The 13,004-nt window shown below is 38.6% G+C and overlaps 1 protein-coding gene across 2 annotated transcripts in view; it reads right to left on the reverse strand.

Moving 5' to 3' along the window:
* The window catches only part of PAK1 (p21 (RAC1) activated kinase 1), a 139,969-nt gene that overhangs the window by 34,243 nt on the left and 92,722 nt on the right, over positions 1 to 13,004 (reverse strand). For both annotated transcript variants that reach the window (XM_021704727.1, XM_021704728.1), the window contains exon 5: positions 10,523 to 10,560. In XM_021704727.1, the coding sequence (XP_021560402.1) occupies positions 10,523 to 10,560 (38 nt within the window). The remainder of the gene's footprint in view (positions 1 to 10,522; positions 10,561 to 13,004) is intronic.

Genomic DNA, 13,004 nt, shown 5'->3' on the forward strand with positions numbered 1-13,004 from the left:
AGGGGTTAGCAAAAGAGGCCAACTGCTCAGATCTGCTAGCCTGAGAATGTAGTCCTGGATAGGGCAAACAAATTTCTGGCTGGGGCTGCTCAAAGGCACAGCAGACACAAGAGAGGCCTCTCACTAGTCTTACAAGCTTAGCTGTGTGCATATACACTAAAGATTCAAAAGAGCCAAGCAGAAAGTAAAAGCCAAAACAGACCTCAAAGAGATCTCAATAATTAACAGAATTAGAATAAAAATTAGCAAAGTCACAGAAAAATTGAACAATACTATCAATCAATTCAACCTAACTGACATATACAGGACATTCTACCCAAGATCTGCAGAAGACACATTCTTTTTTTTTTTCTTTTTTTTAAAGATTTTATTTATTTATTTGACAGAGAGAGATACAGCGAGAGAGGGAACACAAGCAGGGGGAGTAGGAGAGGGAGAAGCAGGCCTCCCTGCGGAGCAGGGAGCCTGATGCGGGACTCGATCCCAGGGTCCCGGGACCACGACCTGAGCCGAAGGCAGACGCTTAACGACTGAGCCACCCAGGCGCCCCGACACATTCTTTTTAACCACATATAGATCATTCTTCAGGACGGACCATATGCTAGGCCACAAAATACATCGTAATAAATTTAAAAGGACTAAAAACACATAAAATGTATTCTTTGACACCATGGAATTAAATTAGAGATCAACAACAGGAAAGACATTTCTACAAAGACATAAGCAAATGGCCAATAAACACATGAAAAGACGCTCAACATCATTACCTATTGAGAACTGCAAACCAAAACCACAATGAGATACCACTTCACGCCCACTAAAATGGCTATAATCAAACAACAGAGAATAACAAATGTGGGGGGAAGATACAGAGAAATTGGAACCCTCCAAATTGCTTGTAGGAGTGCAAAATGGTGTAGCCACGGTGGAAAACAGCCTGGCAGTTCCTCAAAAGGTTAAACATAGAGCTACCATATGACCTAGCAATTCCACTCCTGGGTATATACCCAAGAGAAGTCAAAATATACAGCCACACAAAATTCATACATGAATGAGCATTATTTACAGCCAAAAAGTAGAAACAACCGAAATGCCCATCAACTGATGAATGGATTAAAAACATCAGGAGTGCCTGGGTGGCTCAGACAGTTAAGCATCTGACTTTAGCTCAGGTCATGATCCCGGGGTCCTGGGATTAAGCCCTGTGCTGGGCTCCCTGCTCAGCAGGGAGTCTGCTTCTCCCTCTCCCTCTACCTGCCCCCCAACCCCCACTCATGACTCTTGCTTTTTCTCTGTCTCAAATGAATAAATTAAAAATCTTTTTTAAAAATGTAGTATATCGGGCGCCTGGGTGGCTCGGTCGTTAAGCATCTGCCTTCGGCTCAGGTCATGATCCCAGGGTCCTGGGATCGAGCCCCGCATCGGGCTCCCTGCTCAGCCAGGAGCCTGCTTCTCCCTCTCCCACTCCCCTGCTTGTGTTCCCTCTCTTGCGGTGTCTCTCTCTGTCAAATAAATAAATAAAATCTTTAAAAAAAAATGTAGTATATCGATACAATGGAATATTATTAGGATATAAAAAGGAATCAAGTACTGATACATGTTACAACATGCATGAACCTTGCAAACTTTATGCTAAGCAAAAAACTAGACACATGTTGCATGAACATTTATATAAAATGTCTAGAAGGACAAATTTGAACAGACAGAAAGAAGATCAGTGGTTCTCTAGGGCTGGGCATGGGAGTTTGAATGAACTGTTAAAGGAAACAAGGGAACTTTTCAAGGTGATGAGAATGCTCTAAAAGTAGACTGTGGTGATGGCTGAACAAGTCTAAACATTTAATAAAACCACTGCATTGTATCCTTTGGATAAATATGTAGGTATACAAACATCATGATGTACATGTACACCAAAGTTTATAGCAGCACATGTACACCAAAGTTTATAGCAGCAATGTCCAAAATATGAAAGAGCCCAGATGTCCACTGACGGATGGGTAAAGAAGATGTGGTATACATATACAATGGAATATTACTCAGCCATCAAAAAGAATGAAATCTTGCAGTTTGCAACGACAGCAAGATGGAACTAGAGGGTATTATGCTAAGTGAAATAAGTCAGCCAGAGAAAGAAATATACTGTATAATTTCATTCATACATGGAATTTAAGAAACAAAACAGATGAACATAGGAGAAGGGAAGGAAAAATAAAATAAGATGAAAATAGAAAGGGATACAAACCATGAGAGATTCTTAACTATAGGAAACAAACTGAGGGTTGCTGGAGGGGAGATGGGTGGGGGGATGGGGTGACCGGCATTAAGGAGGGCACGTGAGGTAATGAGCACTGGGTGCTCTATGCAACTTATGAATCACGAAATTCTACCCCTGAAACTAATAAAATACAGTATATGTTAACTAAATTGAATTTAATTAAAAAAAAACCCCACTGCATTGTACAATCAGTATGGGTGAATTTCATGGTATGTAAATAATGCCTCAATAAAGCTGCTTATAAAAATTTTAAATTATATGTAAAATAAGTAGGTTCTCATTATAAATTTTAAATAATCTAGAAATATAAGGAGTTAAAAGTGAACAGTCCACAGGAACGAATGCTTGGTAAAGATGGCAAATTGAACATAGGCATCTACATCTTGAAATCTCACTAGAACTATAATAAAGAAACGGTCTTTTCAAGGAATTAAACCCCAAAGAATGAGGAGAACAGGAGAGAAGGCAAGAGCAGCAAAAAAAAAAAAAAAAAAAAAAAAAAACAAAAAAAGGAAAAGAAAAAACTGATTCAAGGAGGCTTAATTCAAAGCTGAAAACCAATCCATTTATCTATGCAGCAGAATCCTCAAAAGGCACAGAACTGGTAGCACCATATACTTCTGAAACTGGAGATGAAGTGCAGGGGAAAGGGAGAGTCCTAAAGGCAGATTCAGTGACAGTTATGTAAGATGCAGTTAGATCCCTAAATCTCTTCCCCTACTCTATACCACCGTGCAGTTGCCCTCCCCATCCCTAGCAGAAAACTGGAGGTCAAGTCTCTGGAAGGTAAAACACATCATTTCTGGATTAGGGATGTTAGGCACAGTCAAATATAAGAGTATCATATTAAAAACAGGGTAATTAAGAGAATATACTGAATGCTGAGACACCCACCCTTCTTCCCTTTCTAGGCTCCTAGAATACTAGGAGTCAAACTCTTATTCTCAACGCAGAAGATTAGAAGATCCTTCTCTGGATCTCACCAGCCTAAGTTCTACAGATAAAATACAGGAGGTTTCACCAAATGGTCCAAACTGAATTATTCTATAGTGATACAAACAAAATACTAGATTATAGCAATGACTGCACAACTCTAAAAATTTATTAAATTACTTTTAAAAGCATACATTTTACAACTGTATACTTACAATTCAATGCCACAACCAATGAGCTTAAAATTCTATTAAGGACTTTAGTAACCCAATCATAAATATGGGCATGTCCCCAAGGATTACCAAATATCCATGGGATACCTCTAACATAAAAGGAGGAAACCAAAATGAATGGGGAAAAAGGACACCTGGAAAAAACAAACTAGACAGGGAGAAGAAAACATTAAAAAAAAAAAAAAGCCTATCATTCATCTCAGGGATATGCACAGATACCAATTCTGGAAACAAGAATAGGATACCCTAATTTTTTAAAAAGTGAAAATAAAAGAGCTCTTGGAAATTCAGCATGAAAACAGAAATTAAAAATTCAATAGACAGGGGGCGCCTGGGTGGCTCAGTAGTTAAGCGTCTGCCTTCGGCTCAGGTCATGATCCCAGGGTCCTGGGATCGAGCCCCGCATTGGGCTCCCTGCTCAGCGGGAAGCCTGCTTCTCCCTCTCCCACTCACCTGCTTGTGTTCCCTCTCTTGCGGTGTCTCTCTGTCAAATAAATAAAATCTTTAAAAAAAAAAAAAAATTCAATAGACAGGGGCGCCTGGGTGGCTCAGTCGTTAAGCATCTGCCTTCGGCTCAGGTCATGATCCCAGGGTCCTGGATTGAGCCCTGCATCAGGCTCCCTGCTCAGCGGGAAGCCTGATTCTCCCTCTCCCAATCCCCCTGCTTGTGTTCCCTCTCGTGCTGGGTCTCTCTCTGTCAAAATAAATAAATAAAATCTTTAAAAAAAAAATTCAATAGACAGATTGAAAGATGAAGTTGGGGAAGTCTCCCAAAAGCAGAACAAAAATCAAGGCAAGAGAAATAGTGAAAATGTAAGAAAAATGGAGAAATCAGCCCAGGAGGTCCAAAATCTAAATAACAGGAGTTCCAGAAAGAGGAAGCAAAGAAATCATCAAAGAAATAAGTCAAGCAAATTTCCTAGAACTGAAGGCTTGAATTTCCAAGGCTTAAAGAGTCCACAAATCCCCTTGCAAAATAAATAGATGAATATAAGGATATAAATATGAAATTTCAAAGCCATGGTGACAAAGAAGATGCCACAAGCTTTTCAGGTGAAAAAAAAAATAGGTCAGATACAAAGAAGCAGGAATAAAATAACTTCAGACATCAATAGCCAAAGCTGAATGCTAGATGACAAAAGTGCAATATTTTCCAAATACTGATGGAAAATTGTTTTCAATCTAGAACTCCAGACTCACCCAAAGAATCAATCAAATCTGAGGGCAGAACAGACATGCTCCATTTCAAGACTTGGAAGGCATTAAAATATTTACTTCCCATTTACTTTCTCAAAGCTACTGGAAGATGAGCTCCACCAAACTGCAAAAGTAAACCAAAAATGAGGAAGGCACAACTCAAAGAAAACAGCAACGCCAACAGAGAAATGCAAAGGGATCCGCAAGACAATGGTTAAGAGAGATCCCAGAACAACTGTTAATTACAAGCATTCTAATCCTATTTGACTTTTTCATCTAATACTTGGGTAAAAATAATTTTTAAGGGAATATTTTTAATCACCATCAACTCGCCTAATGGATAATTACTGCTATTATTTGTTAGCCTGTCAGAGATTATCTGTGGGTGGTCCATCTGTATCTTTGTGTCTTCATTTTGACCTCATGCATTCTTGAATGTTAGTTTGATGAGGCACAGAATTCTTGGTTCTAAATAATTTTTCTCATACCTCTGAAGATATTGCTCCTCTGCCCACTATTGCTAATGAGGAACATTAGGTGTATATTCTCTTTGAAAGGTCTGAAGATCTTTCTCTTTAGCCTTGGGTCTCTGCAGTTACCTGCAGAGATAACCGGTATGCTCTTTCATCTGAAGAGTCATGCTTTTCTTTAACTGAGGGATTTTTCTTCTATTATTCCTTTGATTATTTTTTCCACTTTAGTGCTCCAGTTCTTTAATTCTTTTTGAATCTCCTTAAGTAAACCCCTGTGTCCCTTATTCCCCTATTTTCCCACTGTTTTTATATTTTGTGTCATATTATTCACTCTTATATGCATTTTTTAATCCTTCCGAATTTATTTCTTTAATCACATTTTTCATTTCTAAGAAATCTTTTTCATCCTCTGGTCTAATTGCAGTTTTGTTTTTGTGGATGCAACATCACATAAAGCCACTGTGAATATATTAAATATTTTTAAAGGGGTGCCTGGGTGGCTCAGTCGTTAAGCATCTGCCTTCGGCTCGGGTCATGATCCCAGGGTCCTGGGAACGAGCCTGGCGTCAGGCTCCCTGCTCAGCGGGAAGCCTGCTTCTCCCTCTCCCACTCCCCCTGCTTGTATTCCCTCGCTGTCTCTGTGTCAAATAAATAAATAAAATCTTAAAAAAAAAAATTCTTTGAATTATCTATTTGCTCTGGGGTCAATTTTACTTTTTTTATCTGATTCTTCTCTTTAATGCTTATCTAAATACTTGAGGATCCTGGGCTATCCATTCATACTTCTAAGTGAAGAACTAGATTCATTAGTAGTATATAAGTAGCATGAGCTGCTTCTGCAGTTGTGTCTGTTTCTCCACTGTCCCCTCTTTGAATGGGAGGTCTAATGAAGTGTATATGTGAGTTATGGAGTCTGTATGTGGTTGATCACAGGCATCACTTTAGGGCGTGTTGACATAGAAGAACATGTAGGGTTTTGATTCCTTTCCTTCCAGTTATCAGAAGTATGAGAAATTTACTCTTGGGATGGAGAAATTTAATGTATTTTCTTCCACTGCAGACCTATTCTTCCTTTTCTCCTTCTTCATACCTGTTGTAGAGATCTGTAGTTAACTCAGGTTCTGCTCTGCTTCTCTCTCAAGCACCTATACCTACAGTACGAGTTCTCAAGTAGGCAGTTTACTTTCTTTAGAAAATTATCTAGCTTAAGCTTAGAATCAAAATTCTGCTACCTTTTCCTCACTGTAAGATGAAGACTGCCCTTGCTGTCTCAAATGCAAAATTTTAAATAATTTACCTCTGAAGATGATCCAGGACTCCTTTCTGCTTCTTATTATATACTCTCTCAGCTACTCTCATCTTCCCAGGAGTTTTCTCTTCCACATATTTTAAGCTGTGGTTTCTTCTGTTCTCATCAATCTGATCTTTGCTTTATATCTTCTATGAATTTCTGACAATGGTTTATTTATGTCCTGTTTTTGTTTTGGACCACTGCTTTGTATTTTTTTTAATAGATCGTTTCTGAAATTAAGAAATTTGGGATAGCAAGAGAGATAGAGACATGAATCCATTCTAGTACCCTGATCCAATTTCCAGAGGAATCTTCCTAAAATGTGAGTTTAGACTAAAATGTGTGAGTTTGTTTCTCCACTGTTCCCTCTCCTGAGCTGTATCAATCTCCTATATAAAAGATTTCCTTAGCTCCAGCACACAGTTCTAGGTCTTTGGCTTGACACGATGGATCCTTAACTTGGCTTTTGTTCATGGTATCTCAGACAAGAAAGCATTTCCCTTTTATCTGCCTGGTATCATTACCTGTGTTTACCTGACAAGATATTATGAATCCCTGTTTACGTGTTCTGATTCCTCACTAAATTGTTAAATCAAGAGCAAAGACCTTACCAGTCCCTGACTCCCCAACACTCAAAGAACCTATCACATAACAGCTGTTCGTTTTATAAATGAGAATTCAGGCACTGAAATCCTATAGAATCTGAGAGCCAGACCTCAAACCAATAAGCCATAAGTAACAGAATTTTAGTGCTAGAAGGAATCTTAAAGATCATGTTTTTTAAATGAACAAATCATTAGGACCAACAACTCTGAAAACTTCCCTGCACTACCAGGCAGAATAAATCACTGTATCAAGTATGACCCCCATCACACATTATTCATACCTCTCTTGCAGCCCTCATTCCTCTAGTCTGCTGTTAATTTTTTTCCTCAAGGACTAAGATAGTGCATATTCATTTTTGTTTCACCAACACCTGGGTACAAAGAAGGTGCTAAGTAAGTATTTATAGTATGAATCAATAAATGAAGGCTTAGGAATATGGAATTTTGTACTGGTTTCTACTACTAATTTATTCAAGGGTAGAGAGCAAGTCACTTAATCTCTGAATCTCAATTTCTTAATCTGTGTTATGGGAATAACAATCCCATCCAATTATTTCACAAATCAAGTAGGATGATCTGTACGAAAGCAATATGGAAAATAATGATATGCTACCACAATGCAAACCATAATCCCCCAAGTAAAACTAGTAAGGAAATACAGAATACTGAACCACAGGGGAAAATGTTATGAATTAGGGGATAAAATGTCCTTGATAGCCTGAGTGGTTTTAACTGTAGATACTAAACCAGGTTTTTACCAAGCAGGTGTTATCCTCTCTGCCATATGGCATGAGCCCCACGGCTCCTCCTCCTCATGAACGAACAACACAGCTATGGCTTTACTGTAGTCTCCTTTATAACACCTCTCTGACATCATCTTTCTCAGTTCCCTGCCACAGTGAAAAGTATCCTGGACTGGGACTCAGAAGACCCTAGTTAATCTGGTTCTGCCACCATCACTAATTATGAGTCTTCAAGAAAGTCTGTTTTCTACCTGTGAAATGGGAATGGATAATGCTTTCTTCACAAGGTAACTGTGAGGACTAACCATACTAACCATAAATAGTTATTAGCATGGTGGTGCCTGGCATACACTGACACCTCAATAAATGATAGCTGTCACTTTGTAAAAGCATAAACACATTGAGCCACAAAGCACAGCTCAGCTTTGTTTAGACTCCTTCTTCAATAATTTACTGTTCAATAACGGGGAGAAACTCCCAAAAATCAGAACACTTACAAATTCTTTTCCCTCCTTTAATTACATCTCTTTCATTTGATGAAAGAATGAATCAGGGGAAAACAATGTAGACTGGGAACCAGATACCTATTGCCATTAACCCATCTCTATTTCAGTGTTATTATCCCTAAAACAAGGATAATAACCCACCTCATTAAACTCCTGTGAGGATTAAAAGACATAGCGAATAAGAAAGGACTCAGTATGTTACAAAGGCCCTGGACATGTGAACATTTTTTATGATTGATAGGATGTAAATGACTCAAAGTAAACCAATCCCTATGGCTGGAAGCATGGATTAAAGTATTCTGATGGTGACTCAGTATTGTGTTTGAACTTACCATTCCCCTGTTTAAAATTCTTTAATAGCTTCTCATTACCTTTAAGATAAGGATAAAACTTCTACATGATCTGACCTGCCACCATTCCTCCTCATCACCCACCTCTCGTCCATTCACACTTCACATTCCAATCATAACAAGCTACTTGCAGTTCCCTATAAAAGCATACCTTGTGAACCTCCTTGTCTTTGCACATGCTATTTATTTTCTCTTTGTCTCGAATATCCTCATTTCTCCTTAATTCTTGCCCTAGATAACAAACTCCTCAACTCAGACTCTACCATCAAGAAGTTTTCTCTTATACATCCAACCTTTTATTCAGTAAATGGTTATCTGCCAGATGCCATGGATACAGCAATTAACAAGTCAGACATAGCCCCTCGCTTCATGAAGTTTTAGCACACTCTACTGTAACCGCCTGTGCCTTCATGTTGCTCGTAAGACTGGGAGACTCTTAGGAGTTGGGACAATGTCTGATTCATTTCTATATTGTCATTTCTCCATACAGGACCTGGCATAGAGTGGGGGTTCTGTAAAAATTTAATAAATCAATATGACAAAACCACGTTTGTACAAAAGAAAGCATCAGGTGTAAAGAAAGAATTGCAGTATTCTCTTATACATATCAGAACTTACTATTTAAAAGACCCTTTAAAACACGAACATCTCATTTTATCTGCTCTGAAAAAGGGAATTTGTAAGTTGAGAGGGCAGAGACCTTTGCGGTCATCTAGCTTTTTAAATTTTAATTCCAGTATAGGTAACATACAGTGTTCTATTAGTTCTAGGTGTACAATATAGTGATGGAGCAACGCTATGCATTACACAGTGCTCATCACAAGTGCCCTCCTTAATCCCCATCCCCTATTTCACCCATCCTCCACCCACCTCCCCTCTGGTAACCATCAGTTTGTTCTCTATAGTTAAGAGAACTTGGTTTCTCTCTTTTTTTCCTTTGTTCATTTGTTTTGTTTCTTAAATGCCACATGCAAGTGAAATCATATGGTATTTGTCTTTGTCTGACTTATTTCACTTAGCATGATACTTTCTAGCACCACCCATGTTGTGGCAAGTGGCAAGATTTTATTCTTTTTTATAGCTGAATAATATTCCATTATATATAAATATAGAACATATATTTAAAAAAATATAAACACACACACACACACCCCACTTCTTTATCAATTCATCTATCAATGGACCCTTGGGCGGCTTCCATAATTTGGCTATGGTAAATAATGCTGCTATAAACATAGGGGTGCATATATCCTTTTGAATTCATGTTTTTGTATTCTTTGGGTAAATACCCAGCAGTGGAATTACTGGATCATAGGGTAGTTCTATTTTTAAAGTTTTGAGGATGGGGTAATCTAGCTTTACTTTCCAGTCAATTCATCAGTGATTGCTATACTATGCCTTCAAGTGACAGGGCATTCAATACAGTGTCATAGAACAGAATGAATGACCTTAAATGAACAGAATCTACTCCCTTCAACAACTAGTCCTAATTCTGGTTTTGTAGACCCTACCAACAAAAAAGAGGGAATTCTCTTCTAAATTCGGGTATTTGAAGACATGTCCAGGTAAGGGAAAGTGTATCATCCTATTTTATTGATAAAAAAAACTAAAGTTCAGAAAAGCAAATTGGCTTGCCCAAGGTTCAAAGCTACAAATGAAAACCTGAGTCTAGATGTCAGTTCTGGTTCCAAGATTAGGATATCTGGAACACTAAAAAATTAAATCCAGAAGGGATACCTACTGTTTATTAAGTCCAATTCCTTTACTGTATAGATAAGAACTATGAGGGCCGGCGGGTGGGGGGCATGAAGTAACCAAGATGAGTGTCTCCCAGTCCAGGCTCTGCATCTACCACACTGTCCTGATCCCTAACTACCAGGCCTGCCTGTATCAGAATAAAGAAAATAAAGACTTACCAAAGTGTTAGAAGAATTATAATCCTCAGCTGATTTATCTGCAAAGGGAAAAAGACATGGGACTCAGTCAGTAAATAATTACAATTAATCCATTCTTTTTTTTTTTTTTTTTCAATTAATCCATTCTTGAGAGCTAAGGAAGCCTATCCAGTCAAGCACTTGCCAGGCTCAAAGAATAATAGTAATATTACTGGTACTATGGGCCTGACACCACACTAAAGCACATTATTCACATTACCTCCTTTAATCCTCACTACAGCTCTGAATACTATTATTATGTCTACTTTATAGATTTGGAAACTGAGGTTCAGAAAAGTAATCTGCCCAGGGTACACGCAGGTTAAACAGGGGTCAACATTTGAATCCTAGTCTAATCCTAAATACTATGATAGAACTGTATCCACATCATCAACTATATCATCATCAGGTCTCAATGGTCAAGGAAATATCTTCTCCCCAAGAGAAAGGGAAAGAATTCATGTCGTGAGCTATCCATGACAAATCATGACCAGCTTGTGGCTTCAGCTTTTAAAAAAGGATCCATGTCTATTTCCTACAGGGAAAGAAAATTTGAGGTTTAGGAAAAGACAAGCATTAATCATGTCAAGTCTAATTTAAGGCAGGGTCTTATTTCTAAGAATAGATTCAAACTTCCTCAATGAGGCAATTATCACATTTCACTGATTTTGAAATATAAATTTTTTCACATTAACATCTCTGAAAGAGAGATGTGTCCTACAATCAAAGGCATTTCATGGTTTAATTGGCAACTTTTTCTTCTTTAGTGGTATATAAAATAATGGTGCAGCTTACAATTAATGATATATTTAATAAAATATGAAACACAGACTCAATGGAGATCTTAGCAAGAAAATAAGTTTAAGGGCGCCTGAGTGGCTCAGTTGGTTAAGCGACTGCCTTCGGCTCGGGTCATGATCCTGGAGTCCCGGGATCGAGTCCCACATCAGGCTCCCTGCTCGGCGGGGAGTCTGCTTCTCCCTCTGACCCTACCCCCTCTCATGTGCTTGCTCTCTCTCACTCTCTCTCTCTCAAATAAATAAATAAAATCTTTAAAAAAAAAAAAAAAGAAAATAAGTTTAAAAGCCAAATACCATGTTTGGTTTTACACTTTAATTTTACAGACCTAAGAAGAAGCTGACTTCAACACCAATGGAATTAAGGAGGAGAAATGTATTCTACCAAATCCAACATATTCCTCACCAAGAACCAAGTCCAGAAAATGTCCAAGATCCCAATTCCATCATATAAGAAAGTGTCAGGTACAGCTTCTTTGATCCTATGACAAATCATGAACCCACAAGCTGTGACAATGTATTCTTTAAAAAAACCCTGAATCGCCAACTGTACCCTGGAGAAATTAATTCAGGATATCCTTTAAACATAATTCCATCACATATCAGTCGATTCACCCTGAGTAAGTCACTCAGTTTCTCTAAGCCTAATTAATTTCTCCAAGTCTGTGAAATGGGGATAATAGTCCTTGCTATACCAACCCCCCAACGCTGTCATGAGGATCAATGAGATAATTCATGTGCAAGCATACAAACTGAGGTAGTATTCTCAGAATCAATAGTATGAGAAGAAGGGAAACAGGAAAAGGAGAGAGATGGCATGAAAAATAAACTGTGCCAGGGGTGCCTGGGTGGCTCAGTCGGTTAAGCGTCTGCCTTCGGCTCAGGTCCTGATACCAGGATCCTGCAACTGAGCCCCGTGTCAGATGACTCCCTGCTCAGAGGGAAGTCTGCTTCTCCCTCTCCCTCTGCTTCCCTCTCCCTCTGCCTCCCTCTCCTTCTGCCTGCCGCTCCCCTTGCTTGTGCACACTCTTGCTCTCTCTCTGTCAAATAAATAACATCTTTTTAAAAAATAAATTAAATAAAAATAAATTGTGCCAAATATACAATTTTGCCTAGAATTAGCCCTGGACTTCAACTTCTAAAAAACTAAAAATTCTGCACTTGCGTGCACACACACACACATATACACATGTGCACAGCTTTATACACACAGAAGGAGATGTATAAACACACATCTATACATTCTCCACATATACAGTGTTATTCATATATGCATGCACAGATGATCATAGATACCTTTATCTTAATGTGTGTATCTATACACAGGTTAATTCATGAATACTTAAGTGGACTTTAATTCCAAACATATGCAAACCCACAGAGCTGTGCTTCCATATACATATCTGGTACTTGTACACATCTACACACATGTACACATAAACAGAGATTCTTCCAAAGACTTCGCTGCTGAGGTTTTCAAAGCCAGCTTCTAATCGGACGTCCATGACAAATGCCTTAAAACACAAGCTCTAATCTCCTGACTAGAAAACTCTCCCACCCAACACCCCTCAACCCCAATTCCTCCTTGGAATGACCCAGTCTCTCAATGGGAGAAGTGAGGCAGAGCCAGAGGGGCCAGGCGTGAGAAAGGAAATACTGCTGGGAAC

The sequence above is a fragment of the Neomonachus schauinslandi genome, chromosome 11 (genome assembly GCF_002201575.2).
Source record: "Neomonachus schauinslandi chromosome 11, ASM220157v2, whole genome shotgun sequence".
Classification (NCBI taxonomy): domain Eukaryota; kingdom Metazoa; phylum Chordata; class Mammalia; order Carnivora; family Phocidae; genus Neomonachus; species Neomonachus schauinslandi.